The sequence below is a fragment of the Mastigoproctus giganteus genome, chromosome 14 (assembly GCF_048544385.1).
Source record: "Mastigoproctus giganteus isolate SK-2022 chromosome 14, ASM4854438v1, whole genome shotgun sequence".
Taxonomy (NCBI): Eukaryota; Metazoa; Arthropoda; class Arachnida; order Uropygi; family Thelyphonidae; genus Mastigoproctus; species Mastigoproctus giganteus.
In genome coordinates, this window is record NC_143588.1 from 4,955,189 (window position 1) to 4,982,116 (window position 26,928).

A 26,928-nucleotide genomic window follows, 5' to 3' on the forward strand; every position below is an offset into this window, starting at 1 on the left:
TGGGAATGTCATATATTATACATTCATAGAGAATGTGTGCCCAGTCTTCACTTTCGCCACAGGTGCAGTTTGGGTCATCGGTCAGGCCTAAGGAGGTTAGTTTTGCCTTTAGGGAGCAGTGCCCTGTCAATATAAATGTTGTAAAAAGTCCAGGGGCATACCACTTAGGTGGCTTTGGGCTCACCATTGACACCAGTGGCAGAAACCGTTTGTTGACCAGACCTCTGGTTTCCTGCTCCCACTTTGTTTGCCATAGCTCGTGGAGCTTTGTGGCTATTCTTTTTCTTTCATCATTGAAGGTATTGGTTGTATCAAGGGCTATCCCCAGAAATTCTGGGGGTATGCCCTTTTTAAATCTATAATATAAGCCTCTTTTGGCTACTTCCAGGTAAAGTGGGAGAGTTCCGGCCAACAACTGTAGTGCAGGTGTGCTTACTGTGCGACATGCTCTGGTAATAGTGTTGTATTGTCCTTTGTATCGATTCTAATTTATTCCTATTTCTTAGTATGGCCGAGCGGATGAACCACGAACCGGCTCTATAGGTGATAACAGGTAGGAACATTGCACGGTATATGATTGCCAGGGTCTTTCTTTTGAGTCTTCAGTCTGCTCGACTGATCCTGGCAATCATACCTGCATAATTTCTCACTTTCTTCGCCAAGTAGATCAAATGGGGGTAAAAAGTTAATTCTGAATTGAAGACTACTCCAAGATATTTTAGTTCTGTTACCATTTTTATAGTGATTGTGTTAATTTTGATTTGTGGACGTCTTATGTCTAAATTACCTTTTAGAAGTATTTGTTTGGTTTTTTCAGGCGATATTTTGAGCATGTGCATTTGTGCCCACTCCTGCAGCTGCAAGAGAGCGGCATTTGATCTTTGCTCTACAACCACTCGTGAGTTGCCTTTTACAAGGAAAATCATGTCATCTGCAAAGGCCAGGCTTTCCACGGGGCCCAGATCCAAGGCCAGAAATTCATCCAGAACAATGTTCCAAAAGAAAGGGCCAGGGATTGATCCCTGTGGGCAGCCTTTATTCACAGGGCGTGTCAATTCCTGGAACCTTGTGCGTACTGAGACACTTCTGTCTGTAAGGTAGCTGTTTATTACCTTATAGAGGTTTTGTGGGGCATTTGCCTGGGGAAGTCTCCTAAGGACACTAGGCCACCACAGTGAGTCAAATGCCCCAGCAAAGTCAATGGAGATTGCCAGCATATATTTCTCCTCTGTGTTTTTAACTGTTGTCAGTAGGTGGTGCATGGCATCCTCCGTAGAATTGCCCTGCTTAAAACCGTACTGATTGTTGGAATGCAAGCCTGCTTCTGTGTAATATTGAGCTAATCTGCTGTATATTAATCTTTCGTATATTTTCCCTAGTACAGGGGGTAGGGCTATTGGTCTATATGATTTGGGATCAGTAGGGAGTTTTCCAGGGTTTTTCAGGATTAACCTTAACACAGCTTGTTTCCATATTTTTGGGAATATACCTTCTGTCATACAGTTATTATATAGTGCTCTTAATTTATCTGGTGCTATTTCTGCTAATTTTTTGATAATCTCAACCTCTAAGAGGTCAAAACCTGGGCATTTATTGTTTTTGGTTTTAGATAGTGCTATTTCTAAGTCTAGTATAGTGAACAGAGTTTCAATATTGGCATTGTCATATTCAGTGTTTTCTTTTATAATGTCGAGCTGGGTGGGGGAATGATTTCCAGTTTCAGTCTGAATGATACTGTCTAGGATGTTATTTACAGAATCCACCCAACACAGGGTTGGGGTTCCATCTGGTTTGACAGTAGTACTACACCGACAGTGGTAGAGAATGAAAAGGACCTGGGGGTAATTGTGCAGGCAGATATAAAATTTTCTGAGCAGTGCAGACGGTCTGCAAGAGTAGCCCATGGTGTCTTGTCAATGATATACAGGAATTTTTCTTGCAGGGATAAGAAGGTGATTATCCCCTTGTATAAGGCAATGGTCAGGCCACACCTTGAGTACTGTATACAGGTCTGGAGGCCTCATTTTAAGAAGGATGTAGAGCTGTTGTGAGTACATAGAAGGGCAACAAGATTAGTGAATGGAACAAAAGGTTGCTCTTATGAAGAAAGGCTTAAGTTATGCAAATTACTGGAGACTAGGCACCTGCGAGGTGATCTGATTGAAGTGTATAAAGTCTTGAATGGTTTGAGCATGCTCAGTGCTGACAGGATTCTTCCTCTTGCTTAGAATAATCGCCTGAGAGAGCATAAATTCAAATTGAGGAAAGACAGTTGTAGGTAGATGTGTGCAAGTTTGCCTTTAGCCAGTGGGTGGTTGATTGCTGCAACAAACTTCCATCAGTCATTGTAGAAGTTGATAGCTTAAACAGATTCAAGGCAGAACTAGACAAACATATGGAGCGGGTTGATGAGTGAAATGAGAAGGAGGTGTGTGTGTGTGTTTTCTTTTTTTTTGCTGATGCTATATAAGCTTGCTTTCTTGCATCGCGTGCCCTTGTTAATGAAAGGTGCTAACATGGTTTTTGAACAGAAATAACCTCGATCCAGCACAGCATGGTTTCAGGAAAAATCGTTCAACACTAGATTTACTTATCAAATTAGAAAACAGTGTGCACAGTGCCTCTATCCGAAAAGAACACCATGTAATCAGGCTGACCGGGCTAGCCGTGTGGGTAAAGTGCCTACCTGGCAACCCAAAGGTCGCGGGTTCGAATCCCGCCTCGGGCTTGGATCAAAGTACTGCAAAAACCTTGGGAGGTGCATTATGGTCACAGAAGCCGATGCGCCAACAACTACCAAAAAAAAAAAAAAAAAAATTAACTAGTAATAACTGAACAAACGTCTTGCCTTACAAACTGTGATACTTATATGTCAGATAATGTGCGTTCATTTAATTTTCTTCCTTTTCATCGCTGCTAACCACAATCTCTTTTACAGAATATAAATTTTGTGTACCTTCTGCTTTCTTTAAAAGTCATGAACTGAACTCTTCAAAGTCACAATTATTTTTTTATGGTCTCAAACCAGCAGAAGTTCAATAGCACCCAGGGATCTCCCAACAAAATACAGGGACCCCCCACTTTAAATGATACATGAAAATCGGAAGAATATTTTCCAGTTAGCAAAATAAAAATAAAATTTACGCTTACATACTAGCTTAATTAATACATATTGTAATATGTACATATTGATAATTCTGCTCACTGACTTTTTTTTTTGTTGTAAAATTTAAAACAGTAAAAATGATAAGCAATTAATGACAAAGAACATGGCATGCACAAGTTGCAACAAACACGATATGGAGTAATGAGTTTCTGAAAATTTGTTTTTTTTATGATTGAATATTTCATGGAAGGGGAAACACATTTCACCATAATAATGTGAAAACCCAGAAAATTCCAGCTATTGGTACTATGCAAATGCAAGAAGATTGAGTTTATTACCCATTTATAATTGATTACACTAACAGAAAAGACCAATAAACTGGAAACTGCAAATTGTTTTTATTATTTTATGGTAGTGACCTCCAGAAATGTGCTTAAGAAAAATAGCATAAAGGCGATAACAACTAGCGAGTCAACAGGAGAGATTCACAAAAAGGAATGGAAACGTTTAAAATTACATCCAACATAATAGCAGGGTTTTCCCAGCACAAAAGCCCAAAAATACCACGTTATGCGAGATTTCCAATTCTCAAATAGTGTTAGAGCAAAACCTTATTGTAGAAGTACCGTGTTGTGCGAGGATTGCCACAATTTATCAATCGTGTTAGACCGAAATCGTGTTGTAGAAGTACTGTGTTATACGGGGGTTATCTGTATACACATTGCAGCTTAATTTTCCATCAGCAGTTTGGCCTAAAAACATTATAATTTAACTGTTAAATGAAACTAAAGGGAAAAACAAATGTAAAATGAATGTTTTCACTGTGTATCTTTTAAAAGCTATTTTCTTAGAGGTGGAAATTTACTAATATACATTATGTGAACAGAAATATTTGGATATGGATTAGTTCCAAAAATGGTTTTTGATTCAGAACTGGATTGTATGAAGTCTCGGCACTCTTGGCATGCTTTCTATGAACTTTCTGTTGGTGTCAGCCACAACAGATCCAGAGCCAGTGTGGAAGAAGGTCATTTTTGATGCAGCCTAATCCAGCACTTCAGTTCATCCCACAGGTTGAGGTCTGGTCCCTTAGCTGGTCAGTTCATTTTTTACTGTGTAGAAAATGAAAACTAACAAATCTTTTAGTTCTCCATGTTATCTCTATCTGCTTTATGATGTTTTTCACAGATGATGTGCACAACCTGCCTTTTGTATGGCTTGTGAAACATGTTCTTTGAGATTTTGAAATTGTCCAAACTTTTTTTTTTTTTTTTTTTCATTGAGATATCACTTGTAGCCTTTTATCTTTGAATGACGTCAGCTGTAGTGGATCCAACAGCCATACCATGTTGAGTCAAATTCTAATCCTTGACCCTATTGGCTTCTGATGAAGTGCTGCTATACAGTAAGACTGTGCTTTATATTGATCGTGTGATGTCTATTCATTATATATTTAATATATATATATTCATTATATATTTGTAGCTTTTGATTTAAATTTAGAAGCGTAATTTTTTTTTTTTTTTTTTTTTGTGATTTTCTGATTAATTTGGTGCATTTATTCTTCACTTGGCTTTTAATTGCATAGAAAATCACAGTTGATTTCTGCCGGCATTGAATCGACAATAGCATTTGAATCTACAGCTATTGTTTTCATATCGGTATAGCAGATACTGGAAGTTTCTTTGTAATTGTAGCAGTGTAATCACTAACAGCAAAGAATTATAAATAATAGCACTATTTAAGTGTTTTAATAATTTAACTTGTCACGTAGATCGTAATGTATGACAGTAATATTCGTAGAGCTTTTAGAATCGGTGATTTGGCTTAGATATCTAGCGTGAGAGTTCGAACCACATTGGTGGCAATAGATAGTTAAATCTATTATAACTACTTAGATTTTACAAACGTAATTTTTTAACTTAATACCTATAACAGATTAAATTTTACAATGTAATGTTATAACTTAATACCTATAAACTTGATAAGAGATACAAAGTTCATAAAACGTAACTCGGTAGCAGATAAAACTCAATACCGGGAAAAAAAAAAAAAAAAATATATATATATATATATATATATATACACACACACACACACACACACACACAATTTATTCTGGTTATTTGGGACACATCGGGACTAGTGCATTTTTGCCCGATTAAGCGGCTGCCCCAATTATCCGAAGTTTCACGTAAATAGTTAAAAATACAATGTATCCCCCCCCCCTTTACAATTGGTTCACTGTAAAATCAAATCACGTTACGACGAACTCACCATAGTAAAATACCATTCACTATATGATGTGTAGTAAGCACCGGTCATTGTGATCACGTTTGTGAATTGAATTTTAATTCTATTAAACAGTGATTCTAATTAGCGAAAATAGGAGGAATATTATCCACAGACTATAAAAGATAAGATATATTAAGCACAAATTTACCCTTTATTACCTTACCAATTAAAAAATTAAATGATACGTGCAAATCGGAAGAATATACGTGCAAATCGGAATAATTAATACGTGATAATTGGAATAATTAATACGTACTGTAATATGTACATACGAACTAGTTGACATTTCTGTTCACTGACATTTGTGGGTGGGGGTTAAAATTTAAAACAGTAAAAAGATAAGCAATCAATAACAAAGAACACGGAACACACAAATTGCAAGTAACACAATACGCGCAAGTGAGAACGGAGTAATGAGTTACAAAGCTTTAAAAATAGGAAAGAAGAGAAGATTCTGAAAATTAATTTTTTTATATGGTTTAGAAAAATATACAGTATAATCCAGTGAATGTATTTAATAACACAACGAGGCTGACGAGTCTCTTTATCAACTAATAGATTGAAATTTGAATACAACTGTTATAGTTATGTGTGCAGTGAGCTGAGAGTGAAGTCACGTTATTCAAGCTGGTTTCCTATTGTTGTCGCATGGACATGCGCTGTTTTACTCCAGTGTTTGTCGAGGTGTAAAATGCTTGTCTCCAGGATGGGGTGCATTCTCATCCCTTTGCAGTGGTTTATGGCCTTCGGATTGTTCAATATATTAAGTGACTCTAGCCATGCGCGGTGGCGAAAGTGTCGTGAGTGGTCCACTATTTCGAAGTCACGTTTGGGATCGAGATTGTGGTTGGTGGCCCAAAAATGCTCCGCGACTGCGGACCGGTCAGTTTCGGCAAGGCAGATTGCTCTGTCATGATTGAAGATTTCATGGTGGTGTAAACACATTTCGCCATAATAACCCACAGAATTCCAGCTGTTGGTATTATCGCATATTCAGTAAGATCGAGTTTACTGTCCGTTTATGATAGATTTCACTAACAGAAAAGCCCAATAAACAGGTGACTGCTAATTGTTTTTATTGTTTTATGGTTTTGACCTCCAGAATTTTGGCCGAACCACGTGGTACCATCGGAGACAATCGTAGGGTAATCTCTAGTGCTGTGGTCTCCTGCCCCAATTAAACAGCATGCTGTCCCAGTTAAGCCAAGTAAACCCTGGCTATTTTCTTGATTGGTTTCTGTTTTTTAAGATTTGCCCCAAATAAATTGCTGCCCTGAATAACCGGAATCCACTGTATATATAATTATCTATATGTTCAACTTATTGTGGAATGTTTCCGATTAATGGTGTTTGACTATAGGTATTAGTGTGCTTACAGATCAGGTTAGTCCATAAAGGCTATCTTGATTCTGTAGGGCCTATAAACATATTATATTTATGTAGCTTATTACCTAATGGTAAGGAATTTTCATTACATTTGCCTGATGAATTTTCATTACCTGCAGCTAACATCTTATCAAAATTAATGATTATGCATATATATATATATATATATATATATATATATATATATATTAAATTCTAAATTACAATGCAATTTAATATTATACATTCCATCACATGGTCATCAATCCCCTACTTCGTCGGGGGCTTTGAGCGGATTGATGGCCCAAATGATGGAATGCCTCATACGTACCCGTTTCTGTTGTCCCTATACCAGTTTTGCTATTCCTTAATTTATGTATAGTTATATTAATTATTATAATGTTTAAATTTATTTTTGTATTAAAATTTTTGGTTCTTGTGAGCATTCTATGCAGCAAACTGGGATAGGTGACACAAAGCCCTACAGGTATATATCCGAAAATGGGAAGATTCTTACTTACCGTTACTAGTCCAGTAGAGGTTGTATTTTAGAAAGGGGGAACTACCCACCTTCTAATTATTTTATAGGTAGCAAAGTTTTGTCGTGCAGTCGCACTTACTGTAATCAATGACATGATGGTGTATTAGCTTCGGGCCCTGTTATCCTATACTAATGCTTGTAGTGGGGGAGAGGGTTTGTAGGTGGTTGTTATGCTGTTAATTCTATATGAAATGTGTTAACATTGGAATTTATACATGTATTACATAAATGTATTTACATATGTACTGTATTTACATTTGCTTTGCCATACCTTGGACTGTGCTGGTATAGCTTTTCTAAGGCATAACGGCACGTATGTGTCCAAAGGTGTGGCTATTTACATATTTACAGCCTCCTACTAGGTGATATTACGTCGGTATTTTTTTATTTATTTATTTATTTTTTTGTCTGGAGGGTATTTTTTGGTATCGGGTTGTAGTGCAGTCAGACGACGAGCCTCGTCTGAGCGCAGTAAACCCGTTTAAAACATGGGGATAAAATAATTTATTGCTTTGGTATTTTTAGAGTATTTTCAATGAATATATGTGGGTTGAAATTAGGGTGGTTTGTTCTTAGGTTAGCGTGTACGGCTGTTTTTATATGATGCCTACTGTAATGGGTGGGTATTTTATTTATCATGAGTGTTTTTATGAGTTTTTGAATGGCTTCTTTTGTGCTATTTATATTGTTGCATATTTTTAACAACCTGTTTGTTTGATTTCTTATGGTGTTTCCATGTATGTGTTTGGCTATATTGCTTTCCCAGTGGGTGAGCTTTATTGTAGTGAAGTTAAAGAGGTCTCTCTTATCATAGCGACGTGTATATATGTTTTGGTTGATAGTAATTTCGCTGTCTAAGTAGACGCTTGCTGGTTGTTATCCGGGTTTGTGCGTTCGATTGCCAGGTCTGTTGGGTAAATTTCTTTGCTACTGTTCCAAAGTTTTCATGGTTTATCACTAGGACGTCATCTATATATCTGTAAAATGTAATATTATCTATGATTCTGCTTTCATAGTGGCGCAGATAAAGGTTAGCTATGGAGCAAGAACTGCTAGAACCCATAGCTATCCCCCTGCTTTGTTATGTATATTTTGTCTCCCTGGGGGACAAAAAAAGGGACAAACTGGGATAGGTGACACAAAGCCCGTAGGGCTTTGTGTCACCTAGCTACTAGACTTTTCATACCAACTAAGAAATACTGTTCAAGGTTCAGGCTTAAATCTATGTCAGATGAATTAATGAGGCTCGTGGCTGAGAAGAAAAACATTTGTCCTCTTTGTGGACAAATGTTATTAGTGGAGTTCCACAGGGTTTGGAGCTGGGCCGATTTTTGTTTTATGTATTCATTAATGATATTGATGATAGTATATCACAATCAATGTCCAAGTTTGTAAATGATAGAAAGGTTGGCAGGGTTATTAACGACAGTAAAGACAGTATGCTACTCCAACTGGATCTAGATAAGTTTAGAAAATGGGCTGAGAAGTGGCAAATGAAGTTTAACATTGAAAAATGCAAAGTACTGCATATGGGTAGCAATAACCCAAGAGAAATGTATCAAGTGTGTGGTAGTACACTCAGGGAAGTGGAACGTGAAAATGACCTGGGGGTAACTGTGCAATCAAATATGAAGTTTGCTGAGCAGTGTAGACGGGTTGCCAGGGCAGATCATGTTGTCTTTTCAATGATATATAGGAATTTTGCTAGCAGGGACAGGGAAGTGATTATCCCGTTGTACAAGGCAATGGTCAGGCCACACCTAGAGTACTGTGTGTAGGTCTGGAAGCCTCATTTTAGGAAGGATGTAGAGTTGCTAGAACGAGTACAAAGAAGGGCAACAAGATTGGTGTGGGGAACAAATGGGTGCTCTTACCAAGAAAGACTTAAGTTCTACAAATTGCAGCACCTGGAGAGTAGGCACCTGCAAGGTGATCTAATTGAGGTGTATAAGGCCTTGAATGAGTTGAGCAAGCTGAATGCTGATGGGATTCTTCCTCCTGCTCAGATTAAGAACTTGAGGGGGCATAGATTCAAATTGAGGAAAGACAGTTGTAGGATAGATGTGTGGAAGTTTGCCTATAGCCAGTGGGTAGTTGATTGCTGGAAGAAACTTCCATCTCGTGTGGAGGTTGTCAGCTTAAATAAATTGAAGGCAAACATAGACAAACATTTGGAGTGAATGGATGGGTGAAATGGGAAGGTTTTTTTTTTTTTTTTTTGGCTGATGCTGTGTAAGCCTGGTTTCTTTCATCATGTGCCTGTACTACTAATGCTAATACTAACAGTAATGTTAATCCATTGATTTTGTGTTATAAATTTTAAAATGGAAATGGAATTTTTAGGCTAGGTTTAACATGAATTGAAACGTTTCAGTGCACATGTGAAAAGAAAAAATAAGTAATAAAATTGAATTTTTAATTAGTTTTGATTTTTAGTTACTCTTATAAATGAGGAGAATATTTGAGCATTGTAAAAAATCCAAACCTGAAATTGAGATAATCTTCTGAGACTATGAATTTGAATCTTATCAAACTCTAATATGGAGTTAAATGACTTTGTAATAACTGAGAGAAAAATGGTGGAGAAATTGGTGAAGTTAAACATAAAAAAGGCACCTGAGATGGATGAGATCTCTCCAGTTATATTATGGGAAGTAGCAAAGGAAATAAGCAAACCCTTAGCCATAGTTAGTTATGAGAGCATTCTTGGATTCAGGGGAAGTCCCCACTGACTGGAGAAGTGCAAATGTATCCCCAATTCCAAAGATAGGGTCAAAGGGTGATACAAGTAATTACTTGTGTACTTAAGAGTAAATACTTCTGTTCTGGGGAAAGTAATGGTGTCACTGGTTAAAACAGCAATGCAGGTTCATCTAGACAAGACTGAAGTTATAGTTCAGTCACAACATGAGTTTGTTACGGAGGAATCTTCCCTGACCAATTTGATTGGATATTACTATGTGGTTACTTAATGCAAAACATAATTTTGATATCATATACTTGGATTTCAGGAAAGCTATTGATGCTGTTGCAGATAAAAGGCTGCTGTATAAATTGGTGCAGTATGGCATTAAGGGAAAGTTGCTGCTATGGATAAAAGGATGGTTGATTGGGAGAAGACAGATAGCGGTTATCAATGGACGCTGCTCTATATGGACTAATCATAATAGTGGAGTCCCCCAGGGTTTGGCTATGCGACCATTGTTGTGTTCTATATTTATCAGTGATATTGATGAAGGTATAACAGGCTTAATGTGCAAGTTTGCAGATGATATAAAGTACGGCAGGTTTGTTAATGACAGTAACAATGGTATGCTGCTGCAACAGGATTTGGAAAAAGTTGGGCAGATTGGCTGATAGGTGGCAACTGAAGTTTAACATTGACAAATGCAAAGTACTGTATATGGGTAGCAGTAAGCCTAGAGTAATGTACCAACTGTGCGGTACTACACTCAGGGTAGTGGAGAATGAAAAAGACCTTGGAGTAATTGTGCAGTCAGATATGAAGTTTTCAGAGCAGCTCATGGTGTCTTGTCAATGATATACAGGAATTTTGCTAGCATGGATAAGGAAGTGATTGTCCCCTTGTATAAGGCACTGGTCAAGCCACACTTTGAGTACTGGATACAGGTCTGGAGGCCTCATTTTAAGGATGTAGAGCTACTGGAACAATTAGAAGGGCAACAAGATTGATGAGGGGAATATAGGGGTGCTCTTATCAAGAAAGACTTCAGTTCTTCAAATTCCAGTGTGTGTGGATACTAGAACCTGCGAAGTGATCTGATTGAGGTTTGAAATGCTTTGAATGGTATGAGCAAGCTCAATGCTGATGAGATTCTTCCGCTTGCTCAGATTACACACTTTAAGGTTCATAAATTCAAATTGAGGAAAGACAGTTGTGGAGAATAGATGTGTGGAAATTTGCCTTTATCCAGTGAGTGGTTGATTGCTGTAACAAACTTCTATCTGTCATTGTGTAAGTTGATAGCCTAAATAAATTCAAGGAAGAACTGGACAAGCTTTTAGAACAAATGGGTAGGTAAATGGGGAATTTTTTTTTTTTTATGTACAAACAAAAAAAAAAATGCTGTGGCGGCTCCTGCTAAATTTCGGGCGGTAGTAAAATCAATTTATCATGATTTTGCAATGTGGAAATGATGTCATTTGATGTCATTTCTGTTTCATAACAAAGAAAAACTGAGTCGGGAGAGGAGATTGTGTAAAGGATCATGGAAGGTAATCTTGGATGTGCTCAGAGCTGGCATGAACCAGCTGGTTACGGAAAAAATGTGGAAAAAGGAATGGAGTCAGGAGAGGAGATCACGCAAATGATCATGGGACGTGATCTTGGATTGCTCAGAGCTGGCATAAACCAGCTCTGAGCACATCCAAGATCATTACATTACAGTACCATCTGTATGAGCAAGTCATATATTTCCATCAAGAGGCAGAATCATAAATATTTTTCTGCAACCAGCTGAGCTTTAGCATTACCATTAGTAGAGGGATATGATGCAAGAAAGCAATCTCATTCAGCATCAGCCAAAAAACAAAACAAAACACAACCACTACTCCCATTTCACCCCTCCGTTCATTCGAAATACCTGTCCAGCCGAGCCTTAAATTTGTTTAGGCTATCAACTTCAACAACAAGTGATGGAAGTCTATTCCACAAACCAACTGCCCGCTGGCTAAAGGCAAATTTCCGCACATCTATCCGACATCCGTCCTTCCTCAATTTGAATTTATGCCCTCTCAGGTGATTATTCTGAGCAAGAGGAAGAATCCCACGGGCATTCAGCTCAAGCCATTCAAAGCCTTATACACCTCTATCAGATCACCTCGCCGATGCCTAGTCTCCAGACTCAGTAATTTGCAAAACTTAAGCCTTTCTTCGTAAGAGCAACCCTTTGTTCCATTCACTAATCTTGTTGCCCTTCTCTGTACTCGTTCCAGCAGCTCTACATCCTTCTTGAAATGAGGCCTCCAGACCTGTATACAGTACTCAAGGTGTGGCCTGAGCAATACCTTATACAAGGGAATAATCATCTCCTTATCCCTGCTAGAAAAATTCCTGTATATCATTGACAAGACACCATGAGCTACTCTTGCAGCTCATCTGCACTGCTCACAGAACTTCATATCTGCCTGCACAATTACCCCCAGGTCCTTTTCATTCTCTACCACTGTCAGCGTAGTACCATAGAGTTGATACGTTTATCTGTGGTTACTGTTTCCCATATGTAGTACTTTACATTTGTCAATGTTAAACTTCATTTGCCATCTCTCAGCCCATCTGCTCAACCTTTCCAGATCCTGTTGCAGCAGCATAGCATCAGTAGTGTCCTTAACAACCCCGCCAACCTTTGTTATCGTCTGCAAACTTAAGCTTGATATACCATCATCAATATCATTTATAAATACAGAAAACAACAATGGACCCAACACTGAACCCTGAGGAATCCACTAATAACATTAGTCCACGATGAGCAGTGTTCATTGATTACCACTCTCTGTCTTCTCCCCCTCAACCACCCCTTTATCCATAGCAGCAATATGCCTCCAATGCCACACTGCTCCAATTTGTGCAGCAGTCTTCCATGTGCAACATTATCAAAAGCCTTTCTAAGATCCAAGTACATAATATCAAAGTTATTCCCTGCATCCAGTTCTTTTGTGACTGCATCATAGTATCCAATCAAATTAGTCAGGCAAGACTTCCCCTTAATAAAACCATGCTGTGTCCGAGCTATAACTGAAGTCTTGTCTAGATGATCCTGCAGTGCTTCTTTAACCAGTGCCTCCATTAATTTTCCTGGAACAGAAGTTAAGCTCACAGGTCTATAATTACTTGTGTCAGCCTTTGATCCTCCTTTGTGAATTGGGGTCACATTTGCACATCTCCAGTCTGTGGGTACCTCCCCTGAGTCCAAGGAAGCTCTCATAATTATGGCTAAGGGTTTGCTTACTTCCTTTGCTGCCTCCTTTAATATAATTGGATAGATCCCATCCACCCAGGTGCCTTTCTTGTGTTTATCTTCAACAATTTCTCCTCCACTTTACTCTCAGTTATTACAAGATTCTCTAGCTTACTGCTAGAGTTGAATACAACTCTGGCATTCCCCTCGCTGAATAACTCATCATGTGTGAATGTCGATGCAAAATATTCATTTAGTTTGTTAGCTACATGAGCAGGATCATCAACAGTTGACCCATCGATATCAAGTGGACCAATCTGATTCATCCCCTTCCTTCTAGAGTTTACATAAGTAAAGAACTCTTCGCTGTTTTTCTTTGCATCCCTTGCCAAAGATTTCTCGTAATCTGCCTTTGCGTGCCTAACCTCCTTTGTAACTTGGTTACAGATCAATTTGTATCTATCATAGACTTCTGTGTCACGTGTTAATTTATATGTATCCCATGCATTCTTCTTCTCTGCCATCATCATCATCATCATCAGCCATTTTCAATCCACTGTATGATGAAGGCCTCTCCAGCAACTTTCCAGTTCCTTCTGTTTTGAGCACTGGCCATCCATTTACTACTCAAAAACTCATGAATTTCATCTATCCATCTCTGCCTTTGTCTTCCAGGTTTTCTTCTAGCTCCTCTTGGTTTCTTAGTCCATCTGTCATCATGTCTTCGAGCTATGTGTCCTGCCCAAGACCATTTTAGTTCTTTAGTTTTGATAAGAATGTCCTTTACTTGAGTTTGCTGCCTAACCCATGTGTTTCTCTTCTTATCTAACAGTCTGATTCACAATATAATTCGTTCCATTCTTCTCTGTGTAGTTCTTAGCTTCTCTTCCATTCTTTTGGTGAGTGCCCAAGTTTCACTTCCATAAGTCATGGTGGGGAGTATACATTGATTCATTATTTTACGTTTCAGACAAACTGGGATATTGCTCTTCAGTATGTGATTATATTTCCTGAATGCTATCCATCCAAAATTTATTCTTCTCTTGACTTCCAGCCATTTATCATTATTACAGCTAATAACTTGTCCCAGATAAGTATATGACTCCACCTTTTCAATTACTGCTCTTTCAATCATTATTTCCCTTTCCATGGCATACTTGTTCATCATTACTTTTGTTTTAGCCGTATTCATCTTTAGTCCAAAATCCTTACTAACTGTGCATAACTGATTAAGATTTTCCTCTAATTCTTTGGGATCGTGGCTTATGACCACAACGTCATCTGCAAATCGTAAATGGTTTAGGTACTCTCCGTTCACATTGACTCTTTCTGCGACCAGTCTAATCTTCTGAAAGCTTCCTCAAGGGCAGCAGTAAACAGCTTCGGAGATATTGTGTCTCCTTGTCGAACTCCTTTCTCGATTTTAAATTTGCTCCTGTCTTTGTCTAGTCTAATAAAGGATGTAGCACTCTAATATATTTTCTTCAAAATCATACTATATGGAGTATCTATGCCTTGTCTTTCCAGTGCCCGAAACATTGCCTTATGCTGTATGGAGTCAAATGCCTTTTCATAATCCACAAATGCCAGGCATAATGGTGTTTTATATTCATTTGCTTTCTCCATTAGCTGTGATATTACGTGAAGATGATCCATAGTTGAGAATCCTGTCCTAAAGCCAGCTTGCTCTTTTGGTTGATTCTCATCAAGTATTCTTTCTAATCTGTTAGTAATGACCCTTGTAAACAACTTGTAGATATGGGATAACAAGCTAATTGGTCTATAATTTCCAATTTCTGATTTATCTCCTTTCTTATGCAGCAAAACTATGATTGCATTATTCCACTGCTTAGGCATCACACCTTTTCTAATGCACTTTGTGAAGAGCCTTGCCAGTTTTTGTGTTATGTCTCTTCCTCCCAATTTTAACAACTCTACAGTAACTTCATCTTCCCCCGGGGCTTTCCGATTCTTCCTTTTCTTCAATGCATGTTCTACCTCATCAGGAAGAATATCGGGTATGTCATATGTGTTGCTACTTTCCAATCCATGTTCCCCACTGCTGGTATCATTCCCTTGCTCCTTGTATAATTCTCTATAGTAGTCTTCTGCTATTTGAATTATGCCTTCTCTGCTGTTTATAAGTAAACCATCGCTATTCTTCAGTTTCAGTATCATTTGTCTTTCAGTATTACTGCTCATGGATGCTGATTTAAATCCTTTGTTTTCCCTTAATGCTTGTTCTACTTTTCTTGTGTTAAATCTTCTTATGTCCTCTCTGAGTCTCTTTCTGATGGCTTTGCATAACTCAGTATACTCAATTTTCTCCCTGTCAGTGTTTTTCTTGCTCTTCATTTGTCGTCTTTGGTTCATCATGACAAGTGTTTCTTGACTAATTTTTTCTTCTTTGGATTTCTGTTTCCCTATAGGTTTCTTGGGCTTTATCACTTTCAGAAAGTTGTAATATTCCTCGTCGATATCTTGGTCCTGAGCAGTCTGCAGAAGCTCAAACTTGTTCTTAAGTTCCAGTACATACTGCTTTTTCTCCTCCTCTGTTATTTCAAAGACCTTTTTATTATTTACTCGAGTCAGTTTTTTCCTTTCCTACATCTATATCAAGTGTACATCTTACCATTCTGTGATCACTTCCAACATTTACCTTATTCAGGACGGTAACATCATTCACAATATATCTTCTGTTAGTGAGGATGAAGTCGATTTCATTAGTTGTTAATCTATTTGGACTCTTCCATGTCCACTTTCTGTTCACCCTTTTCTTGAAAAAAGTGTTCATTACTGACAGTCCTTGAGATTCTGCAAATTCCACAAGTCTTTCACCTCTTTTATTTCTTTCAGCAATTCCAAAATTTCCTATAGTTCCTCTTTCTGCGCTGTTTTGCCTTTTTCCAACCTTAGCATTGAAGTCCCCCATAATAATAGTGTAGTGGGTTTTCTGCTAATCTAGAAACTCAATTTCAGTGTACATTTCTTCAACCTCTTCATCATCATGGCTCGATGTTGGTGCATAAATCATTATAATCTTTAGCTTGTACCTCTTAGAAATCTTGAATATTAGTCTTGACACCCTTGGTGATGTACTTTTGAATTCCAAAATGTTGTTTTTAAAATCTTTATGGACCAGAAACCCAACTCCACCTTCACTCCTTTCACTGTTTCCATTGGTGTACAGCAGATTTCCACTTGATAAACTTATAAGTGATTCATTTCTTCTTCTTTTTTCAGCCAAACCGATGATATTCCAATTCACATTTTCTAATTCCTTTTCCAGCTCTAATATCCTGTCTTCACCGATGAGTGATCATACGTTATAACAGGCCAAGTTCAATTTCCGTGCATGGCAGCCTGGTCGTACCCAGAGATTCTTAGCACCCTCTGCTTCCACTCTGATCCTCTCGCTGCCATAAGAGGGAGAGTGAAAGCTGCTGGGGACTGAGGGCCATTTGTATTGTTGTGCTCTCATTGCTGGAGGGTTTGGTCTTTTCCTCTTCACGCTGACCAGGCGTCTTGAAGAAAACCACTCTACACGTTCGTTGCCACCTAAGTGACGTAACAGGGCTTACCATCGAGAAGGTGTGCATGAGTGGATTTTAGGGAGGCAGGCCAACCGGACTTCACCTAAATCTTCTGTAATAGAGAGATATTGGATCCATTAGTGTTTTAGGCTGAGTGTCTGATAACACACAGGATACCTGTTCCCCTCTAAGCCCCTCTCTGCCATATGTCTCATTAGTTCCTCTAACGTCCATTTAGACCTAAACCTTGGACAATATTTCTTAGTTGGTATGTAAAGCCTAGTAGCATTCCAAGATAAGTTCTTTGAATGCTTCCCATTTTGAATTTGCTGTTGGTAACATCTTCAGTTGGTCCCACTGTATAGAATTTAAATACTGTCTCAGAAGATTGTATTCGCCTTTACGTAAGCAATAACCCTTCCCTTTACCCCTGATGGTAGTTTCCTCTTTGAGTAAATCCCTCTTCAGCACACTGTGATCACTGCCACCTAGTGGTTCCTTTATCTGCAGATTCTTAATGCATGAAGAATCACTACTGATAATCAGATCAAGAGTATTACTCCCTGTAGAGTTGCCTCCCGAACATGCTGGTGTAGAAAACAATCATCCAATAAATCCACAAAAGCCTTGCTAGTGTGTGAGTGACCAATCCGCAAATTCCAATCAATATCTGGGAAATTAAAATCCCCCATTATAAGATTCTGATTTACTGGCTCACTATTTCCCTGTACAGTTTTTTTATAATACTCATCAGAGTCATTAGGCCTATAACATCATGTGCGAATGTAGATGAAAAATACCTATTCATTTTGTCAGCAACTTGAGCAGGATCATCAACAGTTAAAACATTGATATTAAGTGGACCAACGTGATTCATCCTCTTCCTTCTAGTGTTCGGATAAGTAAAGAAAGTAAACAAGCCTTTTGCTGTTTTTCTTTTTATCCTTTGCTAAATAATTCTCATAATCTGCCTTGGCTTGCCGAATGTTCTTTGTGAATTCATTGCAGACTAGTTTATATCTGCTATTGGCATCACCTGATAATTTTTATGGACCTCCTGCATTTTTTTTTATCTCTGCCATGTGTTTTATTAGATCAGCTGATGTTCCTTTATGTCTATACCTTGAACAGTATTTCTTCATTGGTATGAAAAGGCTAAGGGTAGTATTCTTCTGTGATTTATTGTATTCTATTATTGATTGGCATCATCAATTGAAACATGGAGATGTGTGGAAAGGTTATGAAAAGGAAATTTTGGGGTTAAAAAAAAAATTGGGTTACTGTTCCTGGGGAACAGTTATATAAGTGTAAAAGTGTATAAGTTATTTTGGGGTAACTATTCCTTACCCCAAAATAACTTATACACTTTGTGGAATTGAACTAAAGTCAGCAGTGGAAGGAAGGGACTTGGGAGTTATGATATGGTCAGACATGGAGTTCTACGGACGTTGTAGACAGGTTGCAAGGAAGGCCCATGGTGCATGAAGCATTACCAAGAAGCATTTCCCCGCTGAAGGCAGCCCAACAGGCACATATTCATCAGGGTACATCAACGCCTTAGAGAACACGGGCGCTTCGCACATGGGGTACGAGCAGGTAGACCCAGTAGCATAACACTGGATGTTGAGGAAAGGGTGTTAGAAAGAACATCCTGTAACATGTAACATCTGTAAAATCCTGTGGTGTTGAAACGAAAAATTAAAAAGGTATTATCTTATGTTTAATAAAACCACCCTTAGCAAAGGATTCACAGCTTTTTGATAAACTAGTGCTCCCATTGCCAGTGGTGGATCTTAGCAGAAAATGTGCATTATCTCAAAAATGGTTCATTTGTGGCCCAGGACTTTTTTGCTTATTTTAGTTTGTACTTTTCACCTTTAAATTATTGACCATCATGTTTGAAACATCCTGTATAAGGCAATTGTTAGACCACACTTGGAATACTGTGTTCACATATGGAGACCGCACCTGAAAAAAAAAAAAAATGACATCAAGCTTCTTGAAAGGATCCAAAGACCGATAACTTGGCTGGTGAAATCAGCAAAAGAATGTCCAGAGGAAAGACTTCAAATATGTGAGTTGCACGGCTTGGAAACTTTGCGTCTTAGAGTAGATTTCGTTGAGGTGTTTAAGGTTCCGAGCAGCAAAAGTAAAATGAATGTGGATGAAATTTTCACGGTTATAAATGATTCTAGAACTTGGGGCTATAAATTCAAGTTACAAGGGGAATAGTTTAGACTGGATTGCAGGAAGTTTTATTTTAGCCAGCGAGTTATAAATTGCTGGAATAAGTTACCTACATTGGTGGTTGAGGCTGACAGTTTGGGGAAATTGAACAGTCAGCTGGATAGTTACCTACAGGAGCAAGGAAATACATAGGTTATCTATTTTCTTTTATTTTATTGTTTATTTTATATACTATTTTACTTTACTTTTTTTTTTATTTTGGCTGGTGCAGCATAAGCCTTAGGCTTCCTTACGCCATATGGCTAATACTAAAATGAATAATATATTTTTTGGAATGTAGAATGTATAATGTGAGGTTGAGCAAATGATTGATATTGTTGAATAGATAGATAACTAATATAGATTAAAAAGCAGGCCATAATTGAAAGTAACTGTGTTATTTTAAAAGAAATTTTGAACAGTTATCTTCTGCAACAAGTTTTTCCTCCCCCCCCCTCTTTTTTTTTAATTACTTTACATATTTAGTTGTTGTTTTGCTATGTTTTTTTGGTGCATCAGCAACTTTGGCTGTATTGCATTGTATATAATACATTTGTAAAGTTTGTGTGTTCTTTGGCCAATCTGCTGTTTGCTGGACAAAACTTCCCTGAATTTCTGGAATAAAAACCATTCTATCTTTGCCTGGAGACTGACTAACTCAGTCACATTGTGAAAAAGACTCATAAAAATTCCTCGAATTATTGACAGGATTCAAACTCTGGTCTTTTCCACTGGTGTGGGAGAACAGTGATTATATCAACTGTGCTACCGACGAAGGCATGTATTTAGTAATATTATATGCATAGTAGCCATTTATGTATGTATATATGTATATATTTGTTTCTGAAATATTGTCTCTAGTCTTGGGTAAATTGAAATATTCTCTCACGCTAGAATCTTTTCATATATAAATGTGACAGATAGTTAAGAAACTATCTTGAAGGAGAGAGTTATTAAAATAAGTTATATTTTTATTATTAAATCAGTCTTTTTTTTTTTTTTTTACTTTATAGAAATTTTTTGAAGATCCTTATTCCACAACATTGGGGAGTTTTTCTAAAGTGACACATTTTTTGTATGATTACTTGCTGTCTAATAGTGGCCTACCTAATTCATGTCCTGAAGAGCAGATCGGAGAAATTTTAAGATGTAGCTTACCTGGAGTGGATATATCTCAGGAAGAATCTGATTATGAAGTTATTACTCAGGTTTGCTAATTTGAAATCAAGATGTATGTGAATTAGAAATTTTTGTTGGTTGTTATCAATAATGCACTGATTATATATTCTTTATTTATTAAACTTCATTTATTAACACTGGAACATAAATAAACTCTTGTGATGCCTGATAATCTGAATCCCTCTTCTGGATTGACATGATCCTAATCAGAAAATTTCAAGAACGGCTTGCATACTTCCATTACATTAAATTGGCTCAGAAGTGAATACATATCAGATTCCTGATAATACATGCCATTAGTGAATAGTGCATAGGGAAAATAGCACCGTTCATCTAAAATGGGTTTGAAAGGTTGGCGGTCTCCTTTAACACTGTATTTGTGGCAAAGATGGTGACGGGTACCTGAAAAGTGCCCATTCTCTTTCAATTTTTGAGAAATGGCTTGTTCTTGTTTTTTGAATGCTGCTTCAACAGTGCCAATATTTAATTTTAATGAGTTGTTAATGGATTCATTAAATTATTGCAGTGGGTAAATAATGAATTGCAGTGGGTTCATTGTATGTAACTTTTTAAGTTTTAAAAAATATTAAAAATTTTAAAACATGCTCTGTTATTCATCCTTTACCTTCAAAAAAACACAAAATTATATATATATATATATATATATATAAAACATTTTTTAGATATGAAAATAGAAGCATCAATCTCTTAAGTCTGTTCCCTTTTCCAATTTAAAATACTTTTAGGTTTTAGAAATGTACGTGTGCATGCACATATTTCTACTTATTATGTGTATAAATAATAAAATATTAGAAAAAAAACCATTATATATATTTTACACTATTATTTACTTCCATTTTTGAATTTATTTCAAACTTTATTTTAAATATATTACCCTTCACAACATGAGATTTGAAATTATGTAAGTTGCTTCCCACAGAATAGAAGCCATTTGGAGACAGCATGAAGTTTTGTGTTATTTTCTTGTTACTCTGTGAAGACAATAAATCTTTCAAAAACAACTTGGGAAAGATGGTGCAAGTTTATTGAACTAGTTGGAGAGAGAAAACAAGTAACCCGAAACTCTAAACAAACAAAACATTGGCACTTTTCCACACTACAGGGAAAAGACAAATAGTTGTACAAACAGTATTGGGCTAGGTGTTTTTCATGCAGTTTCTGTTTTGAAAACAGTAAGAAAATGAATTCAGAAACTTATTGCAGAACACTTTGACTATATTTTGGATGGCAGGAAAGTATTTCAGATTTTTAATCAATGATAACACTATTCTGCGATTTGAAAAAAATTTCACTGATGATTTCAAAGAAAATAGTGTTTCTGAATCATTTTCTAATAGTGATTTCAAAAGTGACTTCTGTTTGTTTCCATCATGTCAGGGTTCTTCAAAATTCTGAAAGAAAATTTTATTTTTCACAAACTTTTATTAATTTTGGCAGAATTGGTGCACTGAAATTATAACAAAATGCTACTTTTACCGGACTTTTATATTTAAATACACATTGAAAACACTATTAGGAAGGGCAGTGTTGTAAATCATCTACTAAACACTCTCTTTGCATTCTAAAAAATGAACTACGATGGGTCAAATTTTTGTTTCTTTAATTTTCTTGTAGATCCTTACAGTCCCTCTTTGGTCATAATGTTGGCATTCCACATCCCCTGGTACTTCATCCCCATGTCTTTAATGTCCTGGTACAACCTCTCACCCTGTTCACTAACACTTCCTAGATTTTCTGGGAAGTAGTCGATGTGAGAGTATGAAAAATATACCTCATGTTCTATACTCATGTTCTTGAAGTTTGCCAACATACAAACAATCCTGAAAATTCTTTCACCTGTATTCTTGTAATCTGGATCCTTGCTGTTCCCTAAGATGTTCTCAACAGACCCGAAGCTAATCCAAGCCTGTTTTCTCTTTTAGCATTAGCATTAGTAGAGGCATTTGATGCAAGAAAGCAAGCTTATGCAGCATCAGCCAAAAAAAAAAAAAAAAAAACCACTTCCACTTCACCCCTCTGTTCGTTCAAAATACCTGTCCAGCTGAGCCTTAAACTTATTTAGGCTATCAACCTCCACCACAAGGGATGGCAGTCTGTTCCACCAACCAACCACCCGCTGGCTAAAGGCAAATTTCCGCACGTCTATCCTACATCTGTCTTTCCTCAATTTGAATTTATGCCCTCTCAGGTGATTTTTTTGAGCTAGAGGAAGAATCCCATCAGCATTGAGCATGCTTAAACCATTCAAGGCTTTATACACCTCTATCAGATCACCTCGCTGGTGCCTAGTCTCCAGACACTGTAATTTGCAAAACTTAAGCCTTTCTTCATAAGAGCACCCCTTTGTTCCATTCACTAATCTTGTTGCCCTTCTCTGTACTCGTTCCAGCAGCTCTACATCCTTCTTGAAATGAGGCCTCCAGACCTGTATACAGTACTCTAGGTGTGGCCTGACCATTGCCTTATACAATGGAATAATCACCTCCTTATCCCTGCTGGAAAAATTCCTGTATATCATTGACAATACTCCATGAGCTACTCTTGCAGCCCGTCTGCACTGCTCAGAGAACTTCATATCTGCCTGCACAATCACCCCCAAGTCCCTTTCATTCTCTACCACTGTCAGTGTAGTACCACAGAGTTGATACATTGCTCTGGGGTTGCTGTTTCCCATGTGTAGTACTTTACATATGTTAATGTTAAACTTTATTTGCCACCTCTCAGCCCATCTGCTCAACCTTTCCAGATCCTGTTGCAGCAGCATAGTGTCAGTAGTGTCCTTGACAACCCTGCCAACCTTTGTATCATCTGCAAACTTGGACATTAAGCTTGATATACCATCATCAATATCATTTATAAATACAGAAAACAATAATGGACCCAACACTGAGCCCTGAGGGACTCCACTAATAACATTAGTCCACGATGAGCAGTGTCCATTGATTACCACTCTCTGTCTTCTCCCCCTCAACCACCCCTTTATCCATAGCAGCAATTTGCCTCCAATGTCACACTGCTCCAATTTGTGTAGCAGTCTTCCATGTGCAACAGTATCAAAAGCCTTTCTAAGATCCAAGTATATAATATCAAAGTTATTCCCTGCATCCAGTTCTTTTGTGACTGCATCATAGTATCCAATCAAGTTGGTCAGGCAAGACTTCCCCTTAACAAAACCATGCTGTGTCTGAGCTATAACTGAAGTCTTGTCTAAATGATCCTGCAGTGCTTCTTTAACCAGTGCCTCCATTAATTTTCCTGGAACAGAAGTTAAGCTCACAGGTCTATAATTACTTGTGTCAGCCTTTGATCCTCCTTTGTGAATTGGGGTCACATTTGCACATTTCCAGTCTATGGGTACCTCCCCTGAGTCCAAGGAAGCTCTCATAATTATGGCTAAGGGTTTGCTTACTTCCTTTGCTGCCTCCTTTAATATAACTGGATAGATCCCATCCACCCCGGGTGCCTTTCTTGTGTTTATCTTCAACAGTTTCTCCTCCACTTTACTCCCAGTTATTTCAAGATTCTGTAGCTGACTGCTAGAGTTCAATACACCTCTGGCATTCCCCTTGCTGAATAACTCCTCATGTGTGAATGTCGATGCAAAATATTCATTTAGTTTGTTAGCTACCTGAGCAGGATCATCAACAGTTGACCCATCAATATCAAGTGGACCAATCTGATTCATCCCCTTCCTTCTAGAGTTTACATAAGTAAAGAACTCTTTGCTGTTTTTCTTTGCATCCCTTGCCAAGGATTTCTCGTAATCTGCCTTCGCCTGCCTAACCTCCTTTGTAACTTGGTTGCATATCAACTTGTATCTATCATAGGCTTCTGTGTCATGTGTTAATTTGTAAGTATCCCATGCATTTTTCTTCTCTGCCATATGCCTCATTAGTTCATCTGACATCCATTTTGGCCTAAACCTTGAACAATATTTCTTAGTTGGTATGTAAAGCCTAGTAGCTTCCAAGATAAGTTCTTTGAATGCTTCCCATTTTGAATTTGCTGTTGGTAACATCATCAGTTGGTCCCACTGTATAGAATTTAAATACTGTCTCAGTCCATCGTAGTCGCCTTTTACGGAAGCAATAACCCTTCCCTTTACCCCTAATGGTAGTTACCTCTTTCAGTAACTCCCACTTCAGCACACTGTGATCACTGCCACCTAGTGGTTCATTTATCTGCAGATTCTTAATGCATGAAGAATCACTACTGATAATCAAATCAAGAGTATTACTCCCTCTAGTAGCCTCCCGAACATGCTGATGTAGAAAACAATCATCCAATAAATCCACAAAAGCCCTGCTAGTGTGTGAGTAACCAGCCCCCAAATTCCAGTCAATATCTGGGAAATTAAAATCTCCCATTATAAGACTCTCTGATTTACTGGCCCACTCTATTTCCCTGTACAGTTCCTTATTATACTCATCAGAGTCATTAGGCCTATAGCACACTCCTACTCTCAATTTTTATCTCCCAATGCTTATGTCACACCAAACTGACTCAACACTGCACTGTCCAGCGATGTCGACTGGCTTCACTTCCTTGGTTTTTATGTGTTTCTTAACTAATAGCATAACCCCTCCCCCCTTCCTATCCTGTCTATCCTTTCTGTAGACGTTGTACTCCCCAAATTGCAGTTCTGCATCCCCTATATCTCCACGTCTCTGATATCCCAACAATATCTGCCTTTGATGTTTTGAGCAATACCTCAAATTCATCAAATTTATTTACTAAACTCCTAGCATTGGTGTACACGCAAGTATACCTGCACCTGTTTCTATTCTTAGCTACCCTAACACAACCCATGTGTTTACTTGTACCGCAATGGCTCCCAGCAGTCTCTGAAATACCATGCATCTTGTTTTTCAGGCTTCTGCTCATTCTAATAGAAGCAGTGCAAGAATCTCTTTCACCTCTGCCAGTGGCTACTGTCAATCTATTGGTCTTTGTCTCCCCCCAAGCTAGCAGTTTTCCGACCCACCTAACACTGCCTCGATAGCATCAGCAAATATTCTTGCACCCTTTCTATTTAAGTGTATCCCATCCCTGTAGAAGCAATCTCTCCTGTTAACAAGTACAGTCCAGGCTGAAAAAAATTCTACCCCTTGAGCCTTGCACAATCTTTCCAGGGCCGAATTGATCGACAAGGCTCTCATCATATACTCCCTCCTATCGTGTCTGGGCAGAATTGCAGACACTTTCAAATTCAATCCTAATTCTCGGCTTTTGTTCAACAGTGACCTGTACTTGTTAAGTAAAAAGTAAAAAGTTTATTCTTAGTTCCCTCAAAATCTTAGCACCCCACCAGTTTGTGAATTAGATATACCTTGCTTTAGCTTCTCTTGGATGATTCTTGTGAATTTAGTACAAAAGCAGTGACCTTCCTAAAGTAAAGCTTTGTTTCTTCGAACCCAATTGATGTGCAAGGCTGGGAGGACAGTTTTTTTTTTTTTTGGGTCTACATGTGGTTTATGACCTATAAAAAAAAAAACATCTCATGTGCTAGGTTTTATTGTTATTATTATTATTAGTTATATGGTGCAAGGAAGCCTGAGGCTTATGCTGCACCAGCCAAGAAAAAAAATTCCTGAGTTACCCTGAGAGAGAGTCAAAAGTAGAAGGGAATCACCAAGAAAGAGAAGATTGATATCCAGCTCAGGACCCTGCGTGTGCCCAGCCCATAATCACCAGATGTCAGGCCCTGGGGGTTTTTGACCTAAGTCTAGAACCAAGGACTTCTGCAAATTCCTTTGGTAAATTTAAATCTCTTACCATGTCATTGAGTTCATTCTTTGAGAACAATTGAGGGCTGGACTTAATCTCTCCAGGTGTGTAGACTTCAATTTCATCTTCAGAGGTTTCACTTTCATCATTCTCTGCTGCTTCATTTTCCAATATAAATGGAGGGCATGGAATTGGCAGGTTATTTCCATGTGGTAGTGGTCTAATGGCAGATGGAATATTAGGATACACAGTGTTGCTCTTATGCTTTGCATTGTATCCCTCTACATTAACTAATCAAAAGTATCAGTCATCACAATGTTTGTAGGCTTCTGCCAAATCATGGGAATTGCAAATGGCATAGCCTTCTTTTTACTACTTTTCCACAATCTCAATGTTTCGACATGGGTTCAGCAAACTTTATGTGGAGCCCATTGCTTGTCATGGTCAGAGAGTTTCACTCCAAAATAAGCACTATACACATTTTTACTATACACAATTTATGTAGTCCTCAAGCAAACATATCTGTAATATGTTTGCTTGAGGACTACATAACTTCCACAAATATAACAAAATAAGTTTGTATTATTCAAACACTTGTGTGAAGACATTTTATTCACTTTTCAGCACAAGTTTAACATGATAATGTCAAAAATAAACTGAGCTCACACTGATAAATACTGCTGCATGGAGCTCTCAAGTTCAAGAAACAAATGACTGATAGAAGTGTTGACAACATGTGAAGATTTATTAACAAATTACCAGCATTTACTTCTAACTTAATACATTCAATAATATAACTCATGACATGAACTTAAGTGATATAAGAAAAAATGGTATGTAGCAGAAAAAAATGAATAACATTTCTGAAATCAGCATAAAAACCTGAGGTAAAAACAGCTATTAGTTTACAAACATCGAAAAGTATGCAGAGTGGTATAATTGATTAATTCAGAAATATTATTTTCAAGGGACACCTGTCAGGTGTCCCAATGCCACTGCAGGTTAAATCGCCAAATG

General features: G+C 37.7%; 1 protein-coding gene across 1 annotated transcript in view; it reads left to right on the plus strand.

Annotated features, from left to right (window-relative positions):
• Tbc1d15-17 (TBC1 domain family member 15/17) overlaps nt 1–26,928 on the plus strand; it is a 331,818-nt gene that overhangs the window by 81,149 nt on the left and 223,741 nt on the right. Inside the window, exon 6 of the mRNA XM_090389001.1 lies at nt 19,998–20,192. Coding sequence (XP_090245127.1) covers nt 19,998–20,192 — 195 coding nt within the window. The remainder of the gene's footprint in view (nt 1–19,997; nt 20,193–26,928) is intronic.